Source organism: Marmota monax, unplaced genomic scaffold, assembly GCF_021218885.2.
Source record: "Marmota monax isolate L192 unplaced genomic scaffold, Marmota_monax_Labrador192_F-V1.1 WCK01_AAM20220418_F8-fsc00228, whole genome shotgun sequence".
Lineage (NCBI taxonomy): Eukaryota > Metazoa > Chordata > Mammalia > Rodentia > Sciuridae > Marmota > Marmota monax.
Genome location: NW_026695240.1, coordinates 512,830 through 539,052, shown reverse-complemented (window position 1 = coordinate 539,052; position 26,223 = coordinate 512,830). Strand labels below are relative to the sequence as shown.

Genomic DNA, 26,223 nt, shown 5'->3' with positions numbered 1-26,223 from the left:
CCTCAGCCTCCAGAGTCACTAGGATTATGGGTATGCACCACCAGCTCAGTTAAAAAATAATTCATTAAAATTTAAATTAAAATAAATTACTGGCTGGGTACAGTGGCACATACCTGTAATCCCAGCAGCTCCAGAGGCTGAGGCAGGAGGATTACAAATTCAAAACCAGCCTCAGCAAAAGCCAGGTGCTAAGTAACTCAGTGAGCTCCTGTCTCTAAATAAAATACAAAATAGAGCTGAGGATGTGGCTGAGTGGTCAAGTGTCCCAGTACCAAATAATAATAATAAAATAAAATAAATTTTTGAATAAGTTAATAAATCAGAAGTGACGGATCATGTAGAATTCCAAATAATTTACGTAGGTACTTTGCCCTCAAAAAGGACAGCGCAGGGCTGGAGTTGTGCCTCAGAGGTAGAGTGCTTGCCTGGCATATGTGAGGCACTGCGTTCAATCCTCAGCACCACATAATAATAAATAAATAAAATAAGGTATTTTTAGGAAAAAAAGGAGAGTGCAACACCTCCCCCAGCTCCTTAAATGTGGACTGCACTGAGTGATTTCCTTGAAAAAAAGCACAAGATGTAAAGGGAAAAAGAAAAGTAACTTTACAAAGTGAGGAACTTGACAAATATAATCACAACTTACATAAACAATACTAACTTGGGTTGGAGTGTGAAGGCTTGATATGATAGTGAAGTGGCACTAGATGGTTAAGGTCTTCTGAAAAGCTCCTGACCTCAGTCTGATCTTGAAAACACATCAGATAAGTTCCAGTCAAGGGGCATCCTATAATAAACCTGACCAGCACTTTTCAAAACTATCAAGGTCATCACCCAAACCAAATAAAATCTGACGAACTGCCACTGCTAAGGGAAGCCTAAGGAGACATGCAACTTCTTATTTGATGACAATGTCACATTTGACAACATAAATGTAATATGGTATCCTGAATGGGATTCTGGAATATCATCTACTGTCATGTATAACTAATTAGAATATATAAAAGAAAAAAACTAAGGCCATCAGAATAAACTTTGGATTTTAGTTAATACTAATGCATCCATATGGGTACATTAATTATAACAAATACACCATGTCAAGGTACTATGTTAATAACTGGGAAAACTGGGGACGGGGCATATGGCAACTCTCTGTACTACCATTTCAATTCTTCTAGAACTCTAAAACTATTTTTAAAAACCCACTAACATCTATTACTAAAAAAAAAAAAAAAAAAAACATGAAAGAAAGGAAAGAAGGGATGGGGAAAAAGATGAAAAAAAGTTTTGCTATCTCAAGTCTGTGAAGCTCTGGTTTGGAGTTCATAAAGCAAGTGAAGTTCAAGGTAGGGAAATACATCCTCTCCAGGACTCTCAGACCTTCCAAGGCAGATCAGTCTGTAGGAGCAGTGTTTACCAAACTAAGTCAGCTCAGGATCCCAAAGCAAGGGACAAGGTCACTGCAGCTCAACTTTTGGCTCATCTCAGGCACTGGAGGAAGGGATAGGGAGTGGCCTGTGCCCTGGCTGCCTGCCACAGGTTCTGCAAGTTCCTGTTTTCCTTTAGTATCCACTGATGTGAGCCACCAAAGGAGATGACAGGTCCAGAGGCGACCAAGACCACCGTCCAAACAGAATCATTCTGCTGTGCTGTCTCAGATCTGACCCTGGCCCTGGGCTCACTGCACTTGTCTCCTCACCTGCTCACCTGATGAGAACGGAAAGGCCCTGCATGGTGCTGCCCCTGGGATTCAACAAGTCCACCAACTTAACCAAATGCTTATTTAGTACTTCCTAGCGCAGAGGTGGTGGTCAGTGTTGGCTCTTGGTATCCCTTGACCCAATTTCTCAAGCAAGTCTCCAATTAGAAGAGTCCAACTTCTATTCATTTCCTTTTATCTTGATTTTTTTTTTTTTTTTTTTTTTGCAGTACTAGGGATTGAACCCAGGGGTGCTCTACCACTGAGCTCCATCCCCAGCCCTTTTGATTTTGTATTTTGAGACAGGGTCCCACTAAGTTGCCAGGCTGGCCTTAAACTTGAGATCTTCCTGCCTCAGGCTCCCAAGTAGCTGGGTTACAGGTGTGCACTACTATGACCTGCTTTTCCATTCCTCCTCCTCCTCCTTTTTTTTTTTTTTTTGTAGTTGTGGATGGACAGAATACCTTTGTTTATTTTTTTAATATGGTGCTAAGGCTCGAACCCAGTGCTTCACACATGCTAGGCAAGCACTCTGCGGTTGAGCTATAGTCCCACCTCCCTTTCATTCCTTTTTGAAATGGGGTGGTCATTATAAAAATATGCCAGCTGAAGAATACCAATAATCTTGGGGGAGAGCCTGGGTCAAATTTGCTATTGACCCACCATCAGTATTTGCACTTTAAAGATATCGCTGGAGCAGGGCACAGAGTTTCGGGCTTGTAATCCCAGCTACTCCAGAGGCTAAGGTAGAAGGATTGTAAATTCAAGGTCATCCAGGGCAATTTAACATGACCCGATCTGGTCTCAGATAAATTGGGTTGGCCTTGTACTTCAGGGATAAAGCACTTTCCTGGCACGCACAAGTCCTTTGGTTCAATCCTCCAAATCTTAAACATAACAAAACAAACAAACAAAAAAAGCCAGGCTTGGTGGTGCACATCTATAATCCCAGCAGTTTAAGAGACTATGGCAGGAAGATTACAAGTTCAAGGCCAGCCTGGGCAACCTAGCAAGACCCTGTCTCAAAGTAAAAAATAAAAAGGTTTGGGGATGGAGCTCAGTGGTACAGTGCCTCTGGGTATAAGCACCAGTACCACAAAAAAAAAAAAAAAAAAAAGAAAAAATGATATCATTGGAGATCTTCAAATTCCCCTGAGAATTGATCCTACATGTGTGTCATTCATCATAGCACTACCAATGATAGCAAAAAATTGGAAACAATATGGATTTCCTCCTAAAAGGAACCAATTAAACAAATGAGGCTGTTAGTATGTATGTGTGTTTGCTTGTGTGTACGTCTTTTCCTCTGGTTTATGTATGTATCGTATATGTAAATTTGTGTGTGTGTGTCACATACGACTCTGTAATGTTCACACAAAAAAATTAGTAACCTTGGTGGCCTCTGGGGAAGGGATAGGGTGCTAGGAGACATAGGAAGACTCTTCATTCTTGTTCCTTTTCCATCTTGAACCATGTGAGTATATTATTTGTGTTCAAAAATGCTTAATAGAATCAAGAAAAGAATAATCCAGCCCTGTGGGGCACAGCTGTTTGGGTTAATTTGGAGGAATCTCTGAGTCAAGTGAATGGGACATTGTAAGTCTGGAGAGGTTGAGAGCTAGAGAAGGCATCAGTTCTGGTCATTCTGAGGACAGTGGCAGGACAGGGCAGTGTCTTAGAGCTGTGGCATCTTAGAGCTACAAATCCTTCCTAGGACAAGTTGATGGGGTGTTGAGGACATGTTCACATAGATAACTGTAGTCTAAAACCACTGTTGGAGGACTGGGGTTATGGCTTAGTGGTAGAGCGCTTGCCTTGCATGTGTGAGGCGCTGGATTCAATCCTCAGCACCACATAAAAATAAATAAATAAAATAAACGTATCATGTCCACCCTCAACTAAAAAAATTATAAATAAATAAATGGAACCACTGTCCTAGGACCCTGCCCCCATCCCCAAAGGGTCATGTTTCAAATACAGAATGGAGGCAAGACAGGGTCAAGGTAAGGATCCTGGAGTCAGCTCCCTGAGGTCAACCCATCCAGGCACATGCCAGCTGGCTGAGGCCTTCAACAATATACTCCCCTCTGTGAGCCTCTATGAAAAGCAACAATGACAGAACTTACCTGTGGTGCAGGTAAGCCTTCTGTGGTAAGTGAGCTAGGTGTGTTTTTCTATCATTGTAGTTCCTATTACACATCAAGAAATGACAAGGACCGGGGGTGTAGCTCAGTGGTAAAGTGCTTGTCTTGCATGTTTGAGTCCACAGGTTCAATCCCCAATACCACAGAAGAAAACAAATTAAGTAAAATAAAGATATGAGGTCTAGTCTGATTATCACTGGCTCTCTTAGATATCCTCCAAACCCCTGCCCCCTCCTGGGTGACTCCTTTATCAGATCCTGTCCTCTCAATAGGAAAAGGTCCACCAATTCTCCTCCAGGGACCTCCCAATCTCTCTGCTCTTACCAGCTGGTATCACCGGGCCTTCAGCTTTGGCTCTAGCCTGCAACCTACCCATTGGGAACCCTAGCAGTGCCTCACTCTCAGCATGGTCAGAACAAAGCTCCCTGATCCCCAGCCTGTTCTCTCTCCTGCCTCCCTGTCTCTGCCAATGGCTATTCCCCAGCAGCTCGGGGGTAAAATCTGGGTGGGATGATGATTCTCTTCTTCCAATCAGCGTCTGCTGCTGTACTTCCAAAGCACACACCCTATATCCATGGTTTCTCTGCTCCCCCACTGCCACAGTATCAGGCAGGTCACTTTCGTTCCCTGCCTGGAAACCTCAGTGGCCTCCACCTCTGCCCTCCCAACAACGCACTCTCCTCACAGCAGCCAGTGCCACTGACTGTCATACACAGCAACTCAGTTCATCACTCCCCTGCTTCAAACCCTTCAAAACTCAGAGCCCTCAGCCCCATATCCACATTCCTCGCCCTGCGTCCCAAAGCCCCAGAGCATCTGCTTCCTGTCTACCAGCCCCCATCTCATGGGAGACAGCTGCCCCTCACTGGCAGCCCCGTGGTCTTCTTCATGTTCCTTGACCCACCTCAAGGCCTTTGCCCCTGCTTGTCCCTGTGCTAGAATGTTCCTACTGAACTTCACAAAGCCACTTCTTGTATCCCAGTTCAGTCAACATGTCACCTCCTCTGAAAGGCTTTCTCATCCCATATACCTACAGTGGCCCTGGCCTCTTTCTCTTATCCCTCCAATTTTTTGGAGAGCACCATCCTGTAGCCTCCTTCTCCCTCATTACAGAGGCTGACCATGCAGCCAGGATGCTGGCCAGCCCTGCCCACCTGCTAGAACAGGTGGGGGCTGCGCAGAGTGAGGGGGTGAACAACTGAATCAACAAAAACTAATTTCCTCACAAATGGAGCCCACAGTTTGAAGAGCCACCAACAGGCAGAGTGGCAGAAACAGGTGGAATTGTGGAGGAAGGGCAGAGTGGCAGAATAGTGGCAGCATGTTGGGGGAGGAATGAATGGTGACTGTGACCATTACTCCCTCTACTTGAGGCCCACACGTGTACAGGAGCTTGACCTTCAGTGACGGAGCCCAACCCTTGGCCGGCGCCCCTACCCCACACTAGGCTTGCAGTGAACACCCTTAGCTCACCCTGAAGGAGGGGAGAGAAACGGTTTGGAAGTCACAAAAATATATTAAATCAGCTGTTGTCTTCTCTCTCAAAACTGGCCTCCCTTCCCAATGCCCCTTGCCCACCACCCACCACAGACTTTTAGAGAAAAAGATGCCCAGGGCAGGAAAATGGAGGTGCCCCAGCAGTAGCCCAAGGCCTGGGAAGTCCCTCCAGCCTGGGCGTGGAGGGCAGCTAACAGTCTCTACAGGCTCGACGCCACCGTCGACGAGGGGGCCGCTGGGAGGCCGGAGGTGCAGGAGGGTCAGGCAGGACGCAGCGGACAGTCGGGCCTTGCCACGGGGACAGAAAACAGAAGAGAAATGAACAGAGTGAAGAGGAAGAAAGAGAGGAGTTACAGCAATGGGGAGGGGCAGAGGAGGGAGAAAGGCTGGGTGCCAGGAGAAGGGAGACCCCCAGGGGACACCCACTTTGAGCGTGGGCAGGGGAACAGGGAGCTAAGGAGCTGGAGTTTGAGGCAGCAAGTGCTGCTGAGAGGGAGGAAGGGGTCACAGGAAAGATGATGGCACTTGGCACTTGGCAAAGGTAGAAAAGTGGATTCTGCCAAGGCCATGGCCAGAGAGCGGAGAACAGAGGGCAGGAGAGAAGGGAAGTCCCATAGCAGGCAAAGCCAGGCCAGTGACCAGCCAGACCAGGAACTATGGGCAATTCCTCAGAGTGCTCAGGCCCAGTGTGAGTGCCTGAGGGAGACAAGCAGTGTCACCAGGAGCTGGCAGGTGGGCGGACAGGCCCTCGAGGAAGGCTCTGAAGGGACCAGGAGCCTGAAGAGGGGCCGGACACAGGCCGGCAATTCTGCCATCTGCACCCCGCCCCGCATGTGGGCTAGAAGGTCCTGCGGCCCAGTCTTTTGAACACGCTCACAGTGCCTGCATGGTCCATCTGGGCACCAAGGCCCTCAGTGGAGCTGCTCCCCCGGGGCCCCACCAGAGTCCTCTTAATGGTGACCTTGACCTCAGCCGAGGACTTACTCTTGGTGCTTGTGACCTGGCTGTCCTGGGCCTCAGGCACAAGGGTGGCCTTGCCCAGTCTCTGGATGATGCTGACTTTGGACAGGGACTCCGGCTTCCTCTCCAGCCCAGGGCGTGAGGAAAGCGTCAGGCGCCGCAGTGTTGGGGCAGCCATCGTTGTCATTGAGCTTGTGGCCTTGGCTTTGACAGTCAGTGCTGGCTGGGGACTGGCCTTGGCTGGGCCCCGTCCTAGCTTCTTCAGGACCCCAGCATACTGCAGGACAGAGCTGCTGCTGTCGTTGTCGCTGTCCCATGCCAAATCCTCATCCATCTCTGGAGTGGCCCCGAGGCGACTGAAAACTCCCGTGGGCTGTGGACATCAGAGATAGGACAGTGAGTCATGTAGTCACTCAACACACTGCCTTCCTGGAACTCAATGCTGGAAGAAACACCCATCAGTCAGATGGTGGTGACAGCATGGGGTGGAGATGACAGGAAGTAGGAAGCCCAGAGAAAGCACCAGACCTTGCCTGGAAGTTCAGGAAGGCTCCCTGGACGAGGACACAGCTGGTCTGAGATCTGAATGGTAAAAGAAAGGGTCCAATAAAGCAGGGAAGGAACAGGGTGTGCCGCACAGAGGGACGACACGGGCGGGGTCTACAGATGAGCATGGGGAAAAGTCACTCGGTCATTTATTCAGCAAATATATCTTGAGCCCCAACTCTGGGGCCTGGCCCTAGACCAAGCAATGCTGGGGATACAGAGCAGTTCCAGACCTGCTCTCAAGGGGCTCACAGTCCAGTGGGGAAGACAGGCTTGGCTCCAAAGTATGACAGCAATAACTGCAAGTATGAGGCTGGGATTGTGGCTCAGCGGTAGATTGCTCGCCTAGCATGGGCGGAACCCGGGTTCGATCCTCAGCACCACATAAAAATAAAGGCATTGTGTTGTGTCCACCTACACCTAAAAAAATAAATATTAAAAATAAATAAATAAATAACTGCAAGTATGACAGTGAGGTGTTCTGTGAGGAAGAGTATGCCAGGGTTACCAGCACCCCAGTAGCGCAGATTCCCGCTCGGAGGTGTGAGCCACCTGGGAAAATAAAAGTCTGAAATAATCAGTAAGAAATAAAGACAGGGGCTGGGATTGTGCTCACCTAGCCCATGTGAGGCACTGGGTTCCATCCTCAGCACCACATAAAAGTAAATAAAATAAAGATATTGTGTTCAACTACAATTAAAAAAAAAAGAAAGAAAGACAAAGCCAGCCAGAAATCAGATTTAAAAGTGGGTGCTTGATGGGTCTTCCAGCCCAGCTAGGAACTGGAATTGAACAACTGAAAAAGGCTCCAATCCTTTATTTAAGGGGAAGGATTCAAAGGCAGGGATCTTGAGGTAAACAGGTTATTGGGTGCTTGGCAGGTTATGCCCATCTCCCCACCTCCGGGTGGCTGTGTTTGATCCTGAGGCTTTCTCAAACTGGGAAATTTCACCCAGGAGTTCCCAGAAAAGCAGCTTCCCTGCCTTACTGGCTCAAATAAACCCATAATTTATACAACAGAAGAACACGGGAGGGGAGGAGCTAGGGGCAGCTCAACCCTGCTTAGAGTTCAGAAGGACTCCAAACTCCAGCTCCACAGCCAGGCACCCTGCAGGATGGATGAGCACAGGGATGCCTCCACCTGGCTGGATCCCTCAGCCACATGACCCTAAGAGTGATTATCATCCCAGTGGTAAGAGGAGGTGAGAGACAGCCAGAGCAGTGGCACCTGGTGAGCAAGGGAGTGAGGAAGCAGAAAGAGCCAAGGACCCACAGATCGGCAAAGGTGACATCGGCTCATTACACACCCATGCCCTTGCACCATGCAGGGATTATCTGACTCATGCCTCATGACCACCCTTTGAGCTGGTACTGTATAGATGAGAACCTGAGGCACAAAGGGCCTAAGTGAATGGCCAAGGTGACGTGGCCAGCCACAGCGCAATCCAGGGTATGCTCCAAAACATACTCCATGCCTGGGTCCCAGGGAATTGCAGCCCACTACAAGACAGTGGGCTTCGTCACAGGGACAGGGAAAAGCCTCAGAGGGGTTTCCAGCAGAGGAGGAAGCCAGCCCATCCTGTGGGCAGCACACCCTGCAGTTGGGGAGGCAGGGGCTGGAGGGGGTTAACGGCAGCTGTGTGAAACCAGTTAGGTGGCTGTCACCCCATCCAGGCAGGAAGAAGTGGCAGCAGAGGTAGAGAAAGACAGTTACCCAATTCAAGGACTAACTGGAATGGAGGAGGGGGACATCCCTAAGAAGGGGTCCTAGAAGAGGAGTGACTTTGGGGGAAGATGCTGAGGACAGTTTGGGTTGGTGAGAACAGGAAACGACCGGCAGAAATCAGGACAGATTAGGACTGGAGCTGGAAAGGGAGAGAGAGACAGACAGACAGACAGATAGACAGACTACAGACAGACACGGGGGCAGAAGACAAAGGGGAAAGCCACCCAAGCAAAGAAGGGAGCAGCCTGGGAAGGTGGGGAGCCCGTGCTGGGGCCCATAAGGGGCGAGATGCAGGAGCATTAGGAACAACATCCAGGAAGACAAGAGCTTTCAAGCCCCACGAGGCTCCACCTTTGCCAACTCACTTTATTCCCCGTCGTCGTGTCTGCCTTGGTCTCAGCACCCAGGCGGTCAAACACGGACTTTCTGTGGACACCTGTGAGGGAAGAGAGGCCATGAGACAGCACCTGCCCAGCAGCCCTGCAGGCCCAGGCCCAGGCTGAGCAATGCAGACCCTGAGGCAGGGACGACAAGGCCAGCAGACTCTAGTCAGCTCCACTACAGCCAAGTGAGCTGTACACCCGCACTATTGGCCACTGTTGACCCTCACCCTCACACCGGCTAGAGTCAGTGTGGGAAAGATAATCGCAAGCTGACACCCTGACACCCTAGACTCCTTACTCCTTAGTACAAATTCATGAAATGTGTGTAGGGAGAGTCCTTAACTCCTATTTATTCCTTTCTCTTTGGGGATCATGGGTCCTAGGAGACTCTGATGAATGGTAATGAGTTCTCTCAGCAAATAATAACCTAAATCTCCACCAACGGAATGTTTACCAAATCATGGTTCACAAATACCATGGAAATAAATGGCCATTAAAACCGAATGAAGAGTATAACTAATTAGAACAAATTTTAAAAAAACAATAATGATGAGGAACCAGGCACAGTGTACACACCTGTAATCCCAGAGACTCAGGAAGCTGAGACAGGAGAATCACAGGTTCAAGACCAATCTCGACATCTTAGTGACACCATCTCAACATAAATTTATTTTTAAACACATTTTTAGTTGTAGATGGACAGAAAACCTTTATTTTTATTCATTTTATTTTTATGTGGTGCTGAGGATTAAATCCAGTGCCTCATACGTGCTAGGCAAGTGCTCTACCACCAAGCTAAAACCCCAGCCCCCAACATAAAATTTCTAAAAGGGCTGGAGATGTGGCTCAGTAGTAGAGCACTTGGCAAGCATGCTTGAGGCTCTGGGTTCAATCCCCAATACCAAAAATAAACAAATAAATGAAAAAGTAAGATGATGCTATTTGTGTTTAAAAAGAAAAAAATGTCCATATGTGAGCAGATACACACAAGTTCACAGATGTTACCCTAAACAGGTTAACAGCAACCATGGGATACAGAAATGATGGGAAAGTCTTTTTACTGTATGATTCTGCCCCATCTGAAAGTTTTTCTGTAAGAACAAACGTAACATTCTTCTATTCTTTTGGTACTGGGAATTGAACCCAAGGGCACTTAACCATTGAGCCACATAGCCACATCCCCAGTCCTTTTTGTAAATTTTGAGACAGGGTCTTGCTAGGTTTCTTAGGGCCTCACTATATTACTAAGATGGCTTTGAACTTGTGATCTTCCTGCCTCAGCCTCCCAAGTCACTGGGATCACAGGAGTGTGCCATTGTACCTGGCCTCAAACACAACATCCTAAAACAATGCTACCATAACAAAGTACATCTCCATGCTACCAGCCCCCGCTTGCACGGACTCTCAGTCTAACTTCCCTGGCTCTCAATGACAATGCTCACTTTGGGGCACCTGCCCTCACTCAGGCAGGGTCATTCACTTCACAGGCAGCCATCACTGACTCCTTGCCCCTGCCCCTCAGGAGCCTGGCTACACTAACTGCAGGACGACAGGACACAGGTGATGTGTTCCCCTCCTCTATGGCCACTGTTGCATCTCCTTGGCCCAAGGTCCCCTAAGTCCATTAGTCTACTTCTCAGCCCCCACCTTCAGGCCATGATGGGTGTTGTGCGACGTAGCCAGGAGACCCACAGTCTCCAGGACACACAGGCCAGTACCTTTTGCTGCCTGCTGCTGCTCCAGGATCTTGCGGGTCCGGGGGGTGGTACCCTTGGGCATGTTGATGATGTATTTCCCCTCCATCTCAGCAGTGACGCGGCGACGCTTGGTGGGAACAATCAGGCTTTCCTCCTCCCTGCGGGCTAGGGCTGCTAGGGGAGGGTTAGGGTTAGACTTTAGGCAAAGGGCACATATGTTCTTTATTTCCATATTTGCATGACTGGACCCCTTATTGGCCCCATCACCACCAACTGAGCCCTGAGGAACTCAAAGGTCTGGGTGTCACAAGGTCACAGAAGGCACTCGGGATCTCCAGACGTCGGGGGCACCCAGGCTCTCTGTGATTCACCCAAATCCAGCCCAAAAGCCCTCAGATGGGGATCCTTCTGGGTGAAGGGAAGGGTCTACACTTTCACAACTGTGCTTCCCCCCCCCCCTTTTTTAATGCTCATTTTATGACAACTAATAAAGCTGTATATGTATCACTTAGGCATTGTGCATAACTAAATTACACTTCAATTAAAAAAAAAAAGAATTCCTCAATGTGTCAAGAGGTGAAAGAGCCAGTCACCATTATTTCAACACCTTATAAACTAATGGTAGCCTTCTTATTTGTGGCACACAAATCAAGGCCAAAAGGGGGCGAGGCTTCCAAAAAAACCAGGCAAAGGGGAGCCCATGTGATAGAGGTGGGAAGAGTACGATGGAACTGGCCTGGGAAACCCGCAGTCCCCCCTGGGCCTCAGCTTCCACAGTGCCTATGACACCACACTGTGGGGCCAGGGCCAACCAAGGCACAGGAGTAGGGTAGATCTTGGTGTCCAAAGGTTCGAGTCCCACTCCCAGCTCTCAAGGTGAGACTGGGAAGAGGAACACAGGGCAATCGTGGAGAAGCCTGAGGAGGATGCCCACAGAATGTGAGGGGCAGAGGTCCACTGTTAGAAGGAGGCCGGAGAGGCACTGAGCCAGAGCATGCAGAGGAGATGCAAGAGATGAGTCCAACCCACGCAGGGCCCTAGGAGACCATGGGACAAGGGTGGGCTTCATTTTCAGAAATGGGAAGCCCAGAGGGTTACAGACACAGGGTTACAGGCTCAGACTGACAGCTGGAAGGAGGCAGTAGGTTCTTTACCTTTGACCCAGGCACTAAGCACAGGGTCCAGCACTAGTGGGGCTCAGTGAATGGCTGCTAAAAAAGACTGAGCCACTGAGTGACAAGAGCAATGCACACCTGCGCCAACATGCCATTGAGCACTGCCCACCATCCTCCCAGTTGGAGACGTGAAGTGAGCCCTACAGAGGTGTGGTGACTTGACCAAGTTCACAGAGGTGACAAGTTCAAAGGTTTTGTAGCCCCTGTAGCCTTCAAAGAACCTTGCAATATTGGGGATATGACCCCCCCCAAATACCGTCTGTCAACACATATTCACCTCCAGCTCTGCCCACCACCTGCCCAAGTCCCTCACCAGCAGCCTTGGCACTTTTTGCTGCCATCTTGTTGGACACAGTGACAGAGATCTTGGAAGTGCTGGTGTCTGACCGTCTGGCGGGAGTGCTGGGTGGGGAGTCTCGGTTCAAGCTGTTGGCGATCATTCGGGAGGCAGCTGAGGGGAGAAAAGAGGGGGGTCCAGTCAGGCGGGGCCCTGGGAGGAAGGCCTGAATCCAGCAGCCTCAGAGCCAGAGTGGCGAAGGCTGGCACTGGACAGCACAAGGAAGGGGCAGCCCGTGTCACCCTGTGGCCGCACTCTCCTCATAATAGGGATGCTTGGAGGAGGGCTTCACCTTCCCTGTGAAGCTCACCCCTCCCAGTGCCCCGGACCAGACTCGTTTCTACCACACCTCGCCCATCAGGTGCCCAGCCCTGGGCTGAGCTCACTCCTCCCCTCCCCACGCTCCTCAGCCGTGCCAGTCTCCAGGAACTTCCTCACCTGGCAAGCGGGAGCCTCCTGGGCACTCTCTGTTCCTTCTGGCTAGAATGCTGCTCCCCAAGGACCGACAGGCTGGCTTTCTCTTCACTCAGGACTCCTCTCAGTGGCAACTCTGGGTCAGCACCCCTCACCTCTATCGCCCTGACCCACACTATGCTTTCTTGTTCTTGTAGCCCTCAACTCTGCTTGACAGTCAGTTATATCTGTTTACTGGTGAACTCCCACACAAAACCAAGAGTCTGTGAGGAGACATGGTCTGCTAACCGCAGGGTCCCCAGTACCTAAAGTGGTTTCTACCCTTCATACGTCCACAGTGAAGTCTACTGAAGAGATGAACCCGTCGCTGAAAACACCAACATGCCCACTAGAAAGGAACCCCTTCGAACCAATTCTACAGATGAAGGATCGGGACTCAGGGAGGGGAGTCACTCAGCCAGGCTCTGAGCAATGGGGTTGGCTCTAGTTGTGCTGGGGCAAGAAAGAGGTGGCCTCCCTCTGGTGATGGGTGGGCAGTCTCTGGTAGTCTGTCGCCTGTGAAGCAGAAGCGGGGATGCCTGGGGTGCGAGGGTGGGAGCTACAGCATGCCAACGGGAGGGCCGGCCCCAGAATGAAGAAGATGGTCTTGCCTGGGGTTTGTTGCTGCTAGCTCTAGGGCATGGGTTTCAAGAGCTCTTGGGGAGCCGCTGCAGGGGAGGGAAGGGGGAAAGTCTTCATGCTGCCATTACTTTCTGACTAGTCCCAGAAGCCTCACCTCAACCCCTACTTTCTGCCAACTAGCTTTCAGATTGTGTGTTGATGTTGTCCAGGTGCTAGGGATGGACCCAGGGCCTCGTGCTTGCTAGGCAAGCACTTTACCTCTGAGCTACATCCCCATTCCCAGACTTCAGTATTTTGTCTCACTACCCTCCCAAAGTCATCTTCTTTTCCTGTAGGAACTTTCTCTCCCATAATGACCCTCAATGCACTGCTATAATTACCTATTGCTTTCTTTTTTTTTTAAAATAATAACTATAACATATAGAAAACTAAATTAAACCTACCCAGACCATTTAACAAAAGATGATCCTCACATACCCAGCACCCAAGTCTGGAGGCAGAGCAATATTAGTTCCTCAAAGTCCTAGGACTAGAGCTGGGCATGGTGGTGCACACCTATAATCCCAGCAACTAAGAGGACGAGGCAGGAGAATTGCAAGCTTGAGGTCAGCCTGAGCAACTTAGTGAGACCCTGTCTTAAAATAAAAAAGTAAAAAGGGCTGGGAATGTAGCTCAGTGGTAGAGAAACCCTGGGTTCAATCCCTAGTACCACACATGCACACACCAATGTCCTGGTCCTATCAGACCGCCTTCCTCTATGGAGAGAAATGCCTGGTTCCAGCCCTGGTCTCTTCTCTGCTAAGGCTCTGGTATATACCCAGGGTCAATTTCCCAGAGACATCTCTCCAGCTCTTCCTTCAGCTGGATGGGGTGGCGTTATGACCAGCAGCTACAAACTCTTGGGCTGTGTAGAATCTGCCCCAGGAGAGCCTCCACTCACAGCATTGTACCTGGCCAGGTGCCCCATGATCAGGAACTTCTACAATAAAAGGAAGGCAGCTAAGACGGCCACACTTCTTGTATTGACACAGAGGGAAGTATATTGCCGACAGAGGCCAGGGACCTGCTGCTTTATCATCATGACAGTTAAGCACTGTTTGGGTGGAGGTGAAACACTCTGTCTTGGCTCCACTGAATTTTTGCTTTATTTTCGTTTTGAGACGGTCTCTCGTTATGTTTCCCAGGCTGGCCTTGAACTGCTGGGCTAGAGCAATCTTCCTGCTGCAGCCTCCCAAGTTGCTGGACTACAGGCATGCTCCAGCCTGCCTGGTTTTCCATTGAAATTGAGTTGAGTCAGGATGTCAGGGAACAATGAACTGTCCTCCCTCCTGCACCAGAGAGACACACGTGACGGATGCTAGGAAATGCATACAAGTGATCTTAGTGGGAATGCTGCTTGGAGAGCTCTTCCACACCCTTTTCTTTCTTTCTTTGCCTGTTACCCCTTCTCTTCTTAATTGCCTACTTTCTTCACTAGTTCTTCAGTATATGTGTTCTCATTTTTTAAACTTTGTTTTGGTAGTACTAGGGACTTGAACCTAGGGCCTTGCACTTGCCAGGCAAGTACTCTACCACTGAGCTCCACCGTCAGCCATTTTTTGTTTTATTTTATTTTATTTTTAAAATATTTTTTTAGTTGTCAATGGACTTTATTTATTTATATGTGGTGCTGAGAATCGAATCCAGTGCCTCACACATGCTAGGCAAGCGCTCTACCACTGAGCCATAACCCCAGCCCCACTTTTTATTTTTGAGACACAGTCTCACTAGGTTGCCCAGGCAGGCTTTGAACTTAGTATCCTACTGCCTCAACTTTCCAAGTAGCTGGGATTACAGGTGATGCACCACCACACCTGGCTAAACTTAAACTATTAACAATTTTCAGAAAGGTATAAAAAATGTCCTCATTAAAGACTTGAAAGACTGGCAAAACTACTCTATGCTATTAGAAATCAAGGCAGTGATGCCCCAGAGAGGGGAAGTGACTGAGAGGACCTCAAGGGGGATTCTAGGAGGCTGGTCATGTTTGTGTTTCTGCATTTGGATGCTGGCAACACGGGTGTCCTACACATAAGTCATTCAGCTGTAAACTGTACCATTATGATCAAACCTTTTTCTGCATATATGTTGTGGGACTATTGTAAAAATAATCACCGATTTGTTCAGCTTCCCTGAATTCATGCCTTTGAGTTGGCGCTGCCTACAGTGATTCTGGCCTTAGCACAAGGTGCTTATGCTGGCCAGTTGGGAAGAGCAAATATTATGCAAGCAGAGACTAAAGATGTGCTTTACACACATCTGGGGCCTAACTCTGTCTCAAAACAATAAAAAGGGCTGGAGGTGTAGCTCAATGGCAGAGGGCCCCCTGGACTAGATTCCCCAGTCCTGCAAAAAAGAAAAGAGGGCCTGAGATGGCTTTGCTTCTACCTCTTAGATTGCTTTTGGGCACCCTGGAACATGTCCACAGTGAATAAGAACACACTATAAGAACAGCCACTCACTTCCCAGTTTATTTCTCTCCCTTAAAGAGGGCTGCAGATGGCTGGGCACTGTGGCCCATGCCTATAATCCCAGCAACTTGGGAAGCTGAGGGAGGAGGCCAGTCTGGGCAACTTAGCAAGATCCTGTCTCAAAATAATAAAAGGGGCTGCAGGTGTAGCTCAATGGCAGAGGGCTCCTGGACTAGATCCCCAGTCGTGCAAAAAAGAAAAGAGGGTTCGAGACGGCTTTGCTTCCACCACTGCAAAATTCAGAAGTGATGCGATGGATAACCAGGTGTGTCCTCTTTGCTGACAGAGTGTGAAGAGCAAAAGAGGCCTGAATAAATGAGACTCACCACTAGAGGCACCACGGCGAAGTTCTCCTGGGAGCGGGCTGGGGCTGCAGGGCACTGACTCAGTGGCAGCTTTACACATGTCCTGTAAAAAACAGGCACCTGGGTTAACACAACAGAACCAGGGACAGAGATCCGAGCAACATGGAGAAGGATCAGAACCTGACTGCCAGAGAAGGGATGTTCAAACATTTCATTCGTGACCAGGAAAATGCACCATGCACACCCAAACCGAGGGACATCCCACAAAGTATCTGACCAGTACTCTTTAAAACATCCAGAAGAGGGCTGCGGATGCAGCTCAGTGGCAGAGTGCTTGCCTTGCACAAGACCCTGTGTTCAATCTCCCCCCCCCCAAAAAAAGTGTCAGGGTTGGGATTCGGGTGTAGCTCAGTGGTACAGCGCTTGCCTGGTATGCACAAGGCCCTTGGTTCCACCCCAGCACTGCAAAATCAAAGCAAAACAAAACAAAACCCTGCTGTCCTGGGGACAGATAAAGTTCTAGAAATAAATGATGATTATGGGGAAGGTACGAATTCACAATAATGATAAAAGTTAGAACCTTTACTGAGGCTCTGCTTCAGGCAGAGTACACTGTGCTAGCCTAACACAGCCACACTTCAAGATAGGTTTACCTCTCTGCTCTTTATAGGCAGAGAACATAAGACACAGAGAGGTTAGGCCATAAGTTAATGTCACAGAGCAAATGGCTGAATCAGCTTCAGAACCCAAGTCCCCCTGCTGTGCTGCCAGGTCTCCTGCTAGATCTGCAACTGCCCTCCATGCTAAACCCAGAGGGCCAGGCAGAGCACCCACCTGGCGGTGTACCACCTTGGCATGCTTTAGGATGGCAATGATGTCACCCACCACAGTCACGCCCAGCTCATTCATGATTTCCTTGTTGAGATCTAACAGCATGCTCTTTTGGATCCTGCAGAGGAGGGTCAGCAGTGAGGCCCAAAGTGCGCCAGCCAGCTCCCTGCCTCCCCCCACCCAAGATCAGCCCTGTCCCCTCAAGTCACCTCACCTATTATCCACAAACATCACAGCATAATTAACAGCAGGTCCTGGAGGAATGCCAGCTTCCTTAAAGAACTGGATCCACTCAGAGGTGGCTGGGGAGTTGAACAGAGCTTGTTATTCTCGTGATTCTCTTGAGGGAAGAGCAGCAGCAGAACCCCAACGGCAGTGGCTCCCTGAGATTCAGAGCGCATCACCTGCCAGGCCTCCCACTGAGTGCACACACCAAGGAAGGAAACTGTCCCCTCACCACCCGACTTAAACACTATTGAGATTCCCCCACCTGCCAAGGAGGAAACAAAACCTAGGCTGGAGAGGTTGGGCAACCCACCCCAGGGCACAAAGCTAACCAGGAACAGAGCTCCCAAGCTCTCCACCTTCTCCTCACAGCTCTGCCCTGCCCTCAAGCTGCCACAGCATTGCAGGCACTTGGTCAATGACTAATTTGCAAGACCTGGGATGAGGGGTTCTCTTCCCTTCCCCTCCCCAGGCCCAGGGGGAAGGGTCACAGAGCTAGCCCACAAGTTTCAGCAAGACCCTACCCGTCACAGAAGCATCCCTGCCTCAGAAAGAGGCATGAAAAGGACCAGCATAAGCTTTGCCTTCTGGGTTCAAGTCTCAGCTCTGCCATTTCCTGCTTGACTAAGGGACTTTGGGCAAGTCAACAATGCTCAGTGCCTTGTTTTCTTCATCTATTAATTCGGGAAAATACTGTGTACTTGGGACAGTTCAGGTTTTGTTCCAAGCACTGGGAGTACCACAGGGGACAAATTGAAGTCTCTGCTCTTGTGGAACTGACATTTTATTGGTGGCATCACCAACATCCTTGGATCACTGTGCAGACTCAATGAGAAAAATCACATAAAGGCCTTCAACTGGTGATTGGCCAGAGGATCTCCTCAACCCATGTCATCTTTTATATTTATTATTTATTTATTATTACCATTACTACTGGTCCTCCTCTCTCCTCTCACCACCACTAAACATGAAGCCGGGCTGGGGGTGTAACTCAGCGGCAGAGAGCACACTTAGTATGCTCCGGGCCTGAGTTCTATCACCAGAGCCAAAACAAAACAAAAACACATGGAGCCACTGGCAGACTCTGCCATGAAGCATTGTAATACCTAAACTTCTTTTTCTGATCCTGACTTGTCAGGTGAGGTGGAAGATAAGATCAATGATCCCAAGGGCTGGGGGTGTGGGTCAGTGGTAAGGCAATTAAAGCTCTGGGTTCATTCCCAGCACTGCAAAAACAAAAACACACAACAAGACCAATGGTTCCTTGCAGGGCGGGCTTAGTGGCTATAATCCCAGCAGCTCAGAGAACTGAAGCAGGAGGATCACAAGACCAGATTCTGCAGTTTAGGGAGGCCCTAAAAGACTTAGGAAGTCCCTGTCTCAATAAGGGCTGGGGATGTAGGTTAAACACCCCTGGGTTCAATCCTCTGGTACAAAAAAAAGGGGGGGTTCCAAGTAGACATTTTCTTTTTCACATTTTAATACCTCTAAAATGAAGATCTACCTCATAATTGATGGTGTGCCAGTTTCACCAGCAACTTCTTTCTCGTGGTGATAATAGTACACCTAACAATCCATGCTATTTTGGATTAGAAAAGATTTGGGCCAAGTACGGCAGGGCACGCCTGTAATCCCAGCAGTTCAGGAGGCTGAGGCAGGAGGACTGCATTTGAGGCCAGCATCAGCAACTCAGTGAGGCCCTAAGCAACCTAGCAAGACCCTGTCACAAAACAAAACATAAAAAGTGCTGGGGATATGGCTCAGTAGTTACCCAGTACCCAAACAAAAAAGATTTAGTATAATTTCACTCATTTTCCTTTTAAAACAACTGAAGCTTAGAGTGGAGAAAAAGACTCAATCAGGATTAGGTGTTTTATGGGTGGCATGCAGGACTCAGGCACAGACCCCTAGGTCACATCTTGCCAAGGAGGACCCTGCCTAGCCAGTGTCTTTCAGTGGCCTGAGCCCTGTGGGGCTAGAGAGCAGACAAGGCTTCCTGACCTTAAGGCTCCCTCCACCAGCCCACAGGAAAAGGGAGCTGTTTCACTCTTTTGAACAGGCACTACCCACTGGCCAAGACGCAGGGCTCTGGGTGCCATTAGCCCACAGTAGGCAATGTGTCTATGTAGCAAAAAGTACCACATAATGATTCCATTTCTACAAATGTCTAGAGCAGGCAAATTCAGAAACAGAAAGTAGATTAGTGGTTGCCAGGAGCTGGGAGAAAAGAAGTAGTGACTGCTGATGGGCATGAGGTTTCCTTGGAGAGTGATAAAAAGGGTTTGAAATTGACTGTGGTGGTGGCTGTACAGCCCTGTGAATAGAGAATGTAAAAACCATTAAATTTGTATACTTTAAATAAGTAAAATGTCTCGTTTATGAATTGTATCTAAATTAATCTATTCTTCAGCAGAGAAAAAGCATCACATAGGTTGGAAATAACTCTCTGCCTGAGGAAAATCCTGAAATTTTAACCATAAGATTATTGAAACCCAGTGTCCAAGAAACTGCAAATGTCCCCACCCAGCACATATCATCATCTCACTTATTACTAAGAAGGAAAACAAGCAGCCAATTAAACTGTCATAAGCGGCTGGTTGTTAAGTTGTAGCCCCACTTTAGAAATGTTAACTGAGCAACAATGTATCTAGGAATGGGTGAGCGGGTGTTTGCTGTACACACCAGGAGGAGACAGATATAAGAATATACATGGCAGGGCTGGAGTGTAGTTCAGTGGTAGAGTGCTCGCCTATATGTGTGTCGCTGGGCTTAATTCTCAGCACCAAAAATAAATAAATAATAAATAAAAGGTCCATCAACAACTAAAAAAAAAAGTTAAAAAAAAAAAAGGAAGAAAGAGCTTCAACCCTTGATGGTGGCATTATGAATATACGGTGTCACTTAGTGAAGTACCACACAACAGCGAAAAAGAAAGGACAACAGCTATGTTTGGCCACAGAGATGACCCTCAAACAAGGAAGTCAGACACCAAAGAACACAGAACGGAAGACTTCATTGCATAATTTTAAAATCCAAGACTGGGGCTGGGGGTGCAGCTCAGTCAGTGGTAGAGTGCTTGCTAGCATGCACTAGGTTCAATCCCCAGCACTGAAAAAAAAAAAAAAAGTCTGTAGAATAGGAGAGTGATAAAAAGTCTGTAGAACAGGAGAGTGATAAAAAGGTTTCTACCAGTGAAACTACTACACAGAAATAGAAAGATAAGGAAATATGTCCAGAAAAGATCAGAGAGTGGTTTACTCCACCTGGAGGAGCAGGTAGGACCAAGGCAGGACCCCAAGGCATCTGAAAATATTACACTTCTTGACAAGGATGGTTAGAGGGAGTTTGGTTTTTCAATCATTCTATTGCACTATGTATAAGCCAAAAGGTACACAAGTCAATAGATTTTCTTAAACCAAACACTCCATGTAACCAGCACTCTGACCAAGAAAGAAAATATGCCCAACATCCCAGATCCTCCTACTGCCACTATTACCCCTTCCCAAGGGCAACAACTACCTTCTAAAGTCATGGATTGGTTTTGTCAGCTTCTATGCTGTATTTAAATGGGATTATAATTATTTCAGATATTTGCTTTTTAATTGTTTTAAAACCATGGGAGGGCTAGGGTTGTGGCTCAATGGTGGAGTGCTCACCTAGCATGCATGAGGCACTAAGCTCCATTCTCAGCACCACATAAAAATAAAATAGATATTGTGTCCACCCAAAACTAACAATATAAATATTAAAAAAAAAAAACAAAAAAACATGGGAGCCAGGTGTGGTGACACATCCCTGTGATCCCAGTGACTCAGGAGTCTGAGAGGAGGATCTCATGTCTAAGGCCAGCCTCAGCAATTTAGAGAGACCCTCAGCAACTTAGCAAGACTCTCTCAAAATTAAAAATTAAAAAAAGACCAGGGTGGGCTGGGGATATAGCTCAGTTGGTAGAGTGCCTACCTTGCATGCACAAGGCCCTGGGTTCAATCCCCAGCACCAAAAAAATAAAATATAAAATAAAGGACCAGAGAAGCACTCCTGGGTTTAATTCCCAGTACCAAAACAAATATCATGTTAATGGGTTTCCTGTACTTCACTACACGTATAGTAAATTTCAAGATTCTCCAAAGCTACCAAGTAATTTCTGTGTCTGGGCAATCCTGAAATCAGAGTGTAAAGAAAATCAGGTGATACAGCTCATGAAAATCACAACAGTTAACATTTGTTGAGATCATATGACCAAGAAATGACCTGCGGTAATCTCCAGAATGCCAGGATGCAAGGAGTATTATGATCTCCATTTCACAGGTTAGAAAACCAAGGCTCTGAGAAGCCCTGTAGGAGATCTGTCAGACGTCATACTGCAAGTTCTTTATGGCTAAACTATGCAGTCAGTAGATCCAGATACACAGAAGGGGCAGGCAGCCTTGAACTGGCCCCAGCCCTGCCCCCCACCTTCGTCAGAGTACAGCTGTTCCTGCCAGTTTCCTTCCCTCCCTCCCCCTCCCAGCCATACCTCAGAAAGGGCAGTGGGGAGAGGGGGCCATCCAGAGAAAGACAGACTCACCCATAGTCACTGAGACCATCGTCTTGCTGGGCCAGATACTGCTCCCTGGAGCCTGGAACAGAGAATAAAAGAAGGCCCATGAATCGCCACCATGTGAGCACACGTCCCTCTCCCAGTGCCTGCCGGCCGGCCTGCCTGCCTGCCTGCCTGCCAGAGGAGAATTCCTGGGCTAGGGGCTCACAGTCCAGGAATAGCCTAGAGCAACTGGCGGACCGTCAGCTCAGACAGAGCTGCCACAACTATCACTTGTGCCTGGGACAAGTCACAGGGAAAACAAATGTCCACAGCTCCGATCCCACACACCTCAAAGGTCTGATTAGAACAGGGACAGAAAAAGACACTTCCTGCCCCAAAAATCTTCTTCATAAATGCTGTTCACTCACCCATTTACACGTTGTTTACTGCGAATGTACTCCGTGTGAAGCACTTAGAATACTGAGATGAACAAAATATGGAGCCTAGCATGTGCAGAGACAGGGGAGTGAGACGAGAGTCAACAAGCAAAACAGCTCACAGTGCAGAGTGTTGGAAGCTACCAGTGTTATGGAGAAAACATGTAGGGCCTGGGAGGGGACGGTCGCAATCTTCAATTGGATAATCAGAGAAGACCTAAAGTGACACAGAGACCTGAAGGAGGGGAGGGAGGAAGCTGTGTTTTTTGTTGTTGTTGTTGTTGTTTTTCATATTTGTTTTTTAGTTATAGATGGATACAATTTCTTTATTTATTTTTATGTGGTGCTGAGGATCGAACCCAGTGCCTCATGCATGCTAGGCGAGCACCCTACCTCTGAGCCACAACCCCAGCCCAAGCTGTGTAGTTTTACAGAGAAGGTCCAGTGAGTCCGGTGCCCTAAGACAGGGGCTCTGCTGGCAGGTCTGAAGGATGAGGAGCCAGTGTGGCTGCAGTGGAGCGAGCCAGGATAGCAGGAGCCTAGTCAGAGAGGTGGGGGGGCCAGAGAGGAAATGGAAAGCCAATTTTCACTTGGATAAGACCAGCAGATGCTGAAAGGCATTATAGACACATCAGCACCAATGGAAACTTTCCAGGCATGAATGGCAGTGTAGAAAAATAACTAAAGGAAATGACTTTCTCATGTGCTACCTGCCTCCAGGACCACCTGGCCACACTGTCTTGGGCCAAACTTACTTCCTCTCTTCCATCTCCTCTGCCCTCTCCATTGACTCTGCCCTCTTCAACCAGGCCCAGTTCCAACACTGATGCTTCTCCCTCATCTCTCCATTCTGAGGGTATAACAGAGTGGTCAAGAGTAAGGACTCTGGAGCCAGGCATGGTGGCGCGGCACACCCGCAACCTCAGCAACTTGGGAGGGGAGGCAGAAGGATCACAAGCCTCAGCAACTTATGGAGACTCTGTCTCAAAATAAAAAATAAAAACGGCTGGGGATGTACCTCACTGGTACCAAAAAAAAAAAAAAAGAAGAAGAAGAAAAGGGGGAAAAAAAAAGAGTAAAGACTTGAACTAGACTGCAAGGGGTTCAAATCCAGCTGTACCACTTACTAGCTGTGTGGCCTTGAGAAGTTACTTCTGCAGTCCAGTCTCAGGATCCCCATCTGTGCACTGGTGTGGCTGGATGTTACTTACTCTAGAGGACTGCTGTGAGGGCAAAGTGGGCTATGTACCAAGGCCTGGGAGGGAGCTGAGACTAGGCTTGGTGTATACTAAGTGGACTGGGAAGGGCTCCTCCTAGCCTCATCCCCTGGTCTCGCAGTCAGCCTTCCTCTCCATCAGGTGCTTTACCTGTGTCTCAGTTTTGTTTTGTTTAATTTTGAGTTGGGGGTCTCACTACGTTGCCCAGGCTGGTCTTGAACACCTGGGCTCAAGTGATTCTCCTGCCTTACCCTCCCTGAGTAGCTGGGACTACAGGCATGTGCCTCTGAACCCAGCTTGCCTCCTAGTTTCTACACAGGATGTCACATGAGCCTATAATACCTATCTCCCATCATCCTCCTGGCAAGCTCTTCTTCCCTCTGTTGGCTGTCCCCCACTTTGTGATGCTTTCCCTCAGTTCCCACATGTGAGACTCTCTCCTCTTCCCTGGCCTTTTCTGGCTTCTGCTGATTCCATGATTGACGAACATGACCAGACATCATTTTGCCCTGCACCTGACACTCATATTCACTTTCCCTTCTAGATTTTACCATGGGACAAAGATAATACAATATGCATCCCTCAAAGAGCAGGGCATGGGGCTGAGGTTGTGGCTCAGTGATAGAGCATTTGCCTAGCATGTTTGAGGCACTGGGTTTGATTCTCAGCATCACATATAAATAAATAAAAATAAATAAAGGTCCACTGATAACTAAAAAATAAAAATAAATTAAAATAAAAAAAAAAGAGCAGGGCATGGAAAGATGTCTGTAAGATGTCAGCAACTCACAAACCAGCACTAACAGCATCAGGACCAAAGTTAAGCATCATACTGATTGCCTCGCAATAGCCTCATGAGCAAAGACTATTATTAGCTCTATTTTAATCAATCAAAAAACTGACTCATAAGGAGCAGTCATTTGTCAAATGTCACATCTAGCAACTGACCTTACTGAGATTCAAAAACAAGTTCTCCTTGATTCCGATGCCCATGGAGTAAGTCCTTGTGAGTGCTTCCTACATGCCAGGAATTGAGTATGCAGTCAGTGACTTCTCACAGCCAGCCTGGGAAAAAAGTAAAAATGAGCAAAAAAGTCAAAAAATTTAACATGAGAGAGGTAGGTTTAAGGTTCACACAACAACACACAGCAGGGCCAGGAATTGAATTCAAACTGTGGTTAATGCCAAAAAAGGTATTACTAGCCAAACAAGGTATTACTATGAGTCTGTCCTTGCAAGATCTTAGCTAATACTTATCTGAATCCTTTAAGTATTGGTATTCTTCCCCATTGCTGTGGAATTCCCTCTTGGACCCAATTACCTTTCTCTACCACCTTAAAAGCCACTTCCAGTGCATTCTTCAGAGTTGAAATTTAACAAAATAGAAATTTTTTACATGGCAGTTCCCAAAACTCAATTAAATAACATGTACCAGATTCCATGTGCTAAGCTCTTAGATTTGGATACATATCCCAATTTTACCTCTTCCTAATCCTGGGCAAGTAGCTAAATCTTTCTGGAACTCATTTTTCTCAACTGTACAATAAGAAAGAGTATCTATTGCTAAAGGTGTTAGAGGGGTTAAATGAGCCAATAAACTCAAAGCTCTTGGAACAATACTCAGCAAGTGGTAAGTGTGCCTTAAATAAAATAAATCTTCAGTAAGCTAGGTTCAGGATGGGACACATCAGCTGCATGCCAAGACTTTTGACCAGAGGCTGAGGCAGAAGAATTGCAAGTTCAAGGCCAGCCTGGGCAGCTTTTCGAGACCCTGTCTCAACATAAAAAATTGTAAAAGAGCTGGCACATAGCTCAGTGGTAGAACATTTGCCTACCATGGGAGAGCCTTGGGTCCAATCCCTATTACTACCAAAAAACAAAAACAAAAACAATTTGATGGAGTCAATGGGATTTGACAACATGGACTCATAGAACATAAATTATCCTCTTTTCAATTATATTTCATTCACTGTCTACAGTATAATGGGCTGTTTTGTTTTCATCGTATTTCAGATTTTTTTTTCCTTTCTCATGGCAAGCAATGTTAGGTTTCCATTAGAACAGAAATGTGAATTCCTTCTCAAATGAATGACAAAGGAACATGCACCAGTCATTTTCAAGAAAAATAAAAATCTATACTACAAGACTGGACAAAACTGGCCAAATAATAAGTGGCAGAATGTCGATTTTCCCAGATGCAGTTCTGTTTTTCCTACTGCTGTCTCTGAGATTCCTTCCTCCTTTTTATTGGAATTCCCAGATACACCAATGACTCTCTGAATCATTATCATTATAGTCCCAATCTACTGAGCTCTTGCTATGCTAAATGCTTAACATACACGTCTCATCACAATCTGCAAAATGACCATATGATATTGAGACTGTCAGCGCAGGAAACTGCGCTTCAGGGAGGTGAAGGCAAGGGCCCACTGCCACACAGTGGATCTGGGACTGGAACCCAAGTCAGTAGGTTTCCAAGTCCAACAATCTCTTACGCCCAACGCAAACATCACCAATGCTAACAGTGGTATAGAAAGGCAGGGAGCACTAGGTACAAGCTCTGAGCAGCGGCTGTGACCTGCAAGCCCTCATTTCGCATTCGACCCCTGAAGTGGGTGCTAGAGTTCTATTCGGACCCCCATCCTACAGAGAAGGAAACAGAGGCTAAAAAGAAAGAAATCACTCGGGGTCTCCCAGTGGAGCCCGGTACTCCCTCCTATCCCACCGCATCCGGCCCAGGCCCCCCCCCCCCCGCCCACCCTCGCCTCACCTGGCCCACCGGCCCTGCGCCCATTCGCGCAGCCGGCCCACCCTCCCGGCGGCGCCAACTGTCAGACACTCCTCCTTGGTCCCGGATCGCCCGCCCCGGAAGCCCGCCCTCAACACCGGAAGCCTGTCCTCAACACCGGAAGCCTGACTGACCGCTCGCGACCGCTCTAGCCCGCCGGGCCGCTACCATCGAGAGTGCGGCGGGTGG

At 48.0% G+C, this 26,223-nt stretch overlaps 1 protein-coding gene across 5 annotated transcripts; it reads right to left on the bottom strand.

The window, feature by feature from the left end:
• Window positions 1-217: 217 nt before the first annotated feature.
• Window positions 218-26,122, bottom strand: CUNH19orf47 (chromosome unknown C19orf47 homolog). Of its 5 annotated transcripts, XM_046440176.2 has the most exons (12): window positions 26,017-26,122; window positions 24,195-24,311; window positions 21,638-21,689; window positions 17,060-17,147; window positions 16,849-16,963; window positions 16,036-16,117; window positions 12,141-12,278; window positions 10,674-10,826; window positions 8,938-9,008; window positions 6,829-6,882; window positions 6,325-6,673; window positions 218-5,628 (listed from the first exon to the last, which is right to left on the bottom strand). In XM_046440176.2, exons 2-12 carry the CDS (start codon window positions 24,237-24,239, stop codon window positions 5,531-5,533), a joined length of 1,245 nt encoding a protein of 414 aa, XP_046296132.1. In that variant the 5' UTR covers window positions 24,240-24,311; window positions 26,017-26,122; the 3' UTR covers window positions 218-5,530. The 5 variants fall into 5 exon arrangements, with proteins under 5 accessions (XP_046296132.1, XP_046296135.1, XP_046296134.1 ...); XM_046440179.2 differs by lacking the exon at window positions 6,829-6,882 and having other exon boundaries at window positions 10,674-10,823; XM_046440175.2 differs by having other exon boundaries at window positions 220-6,673.
• Between the last annotated feature and the right edge of the window lie 101 nt (window positions 26,123-26,223).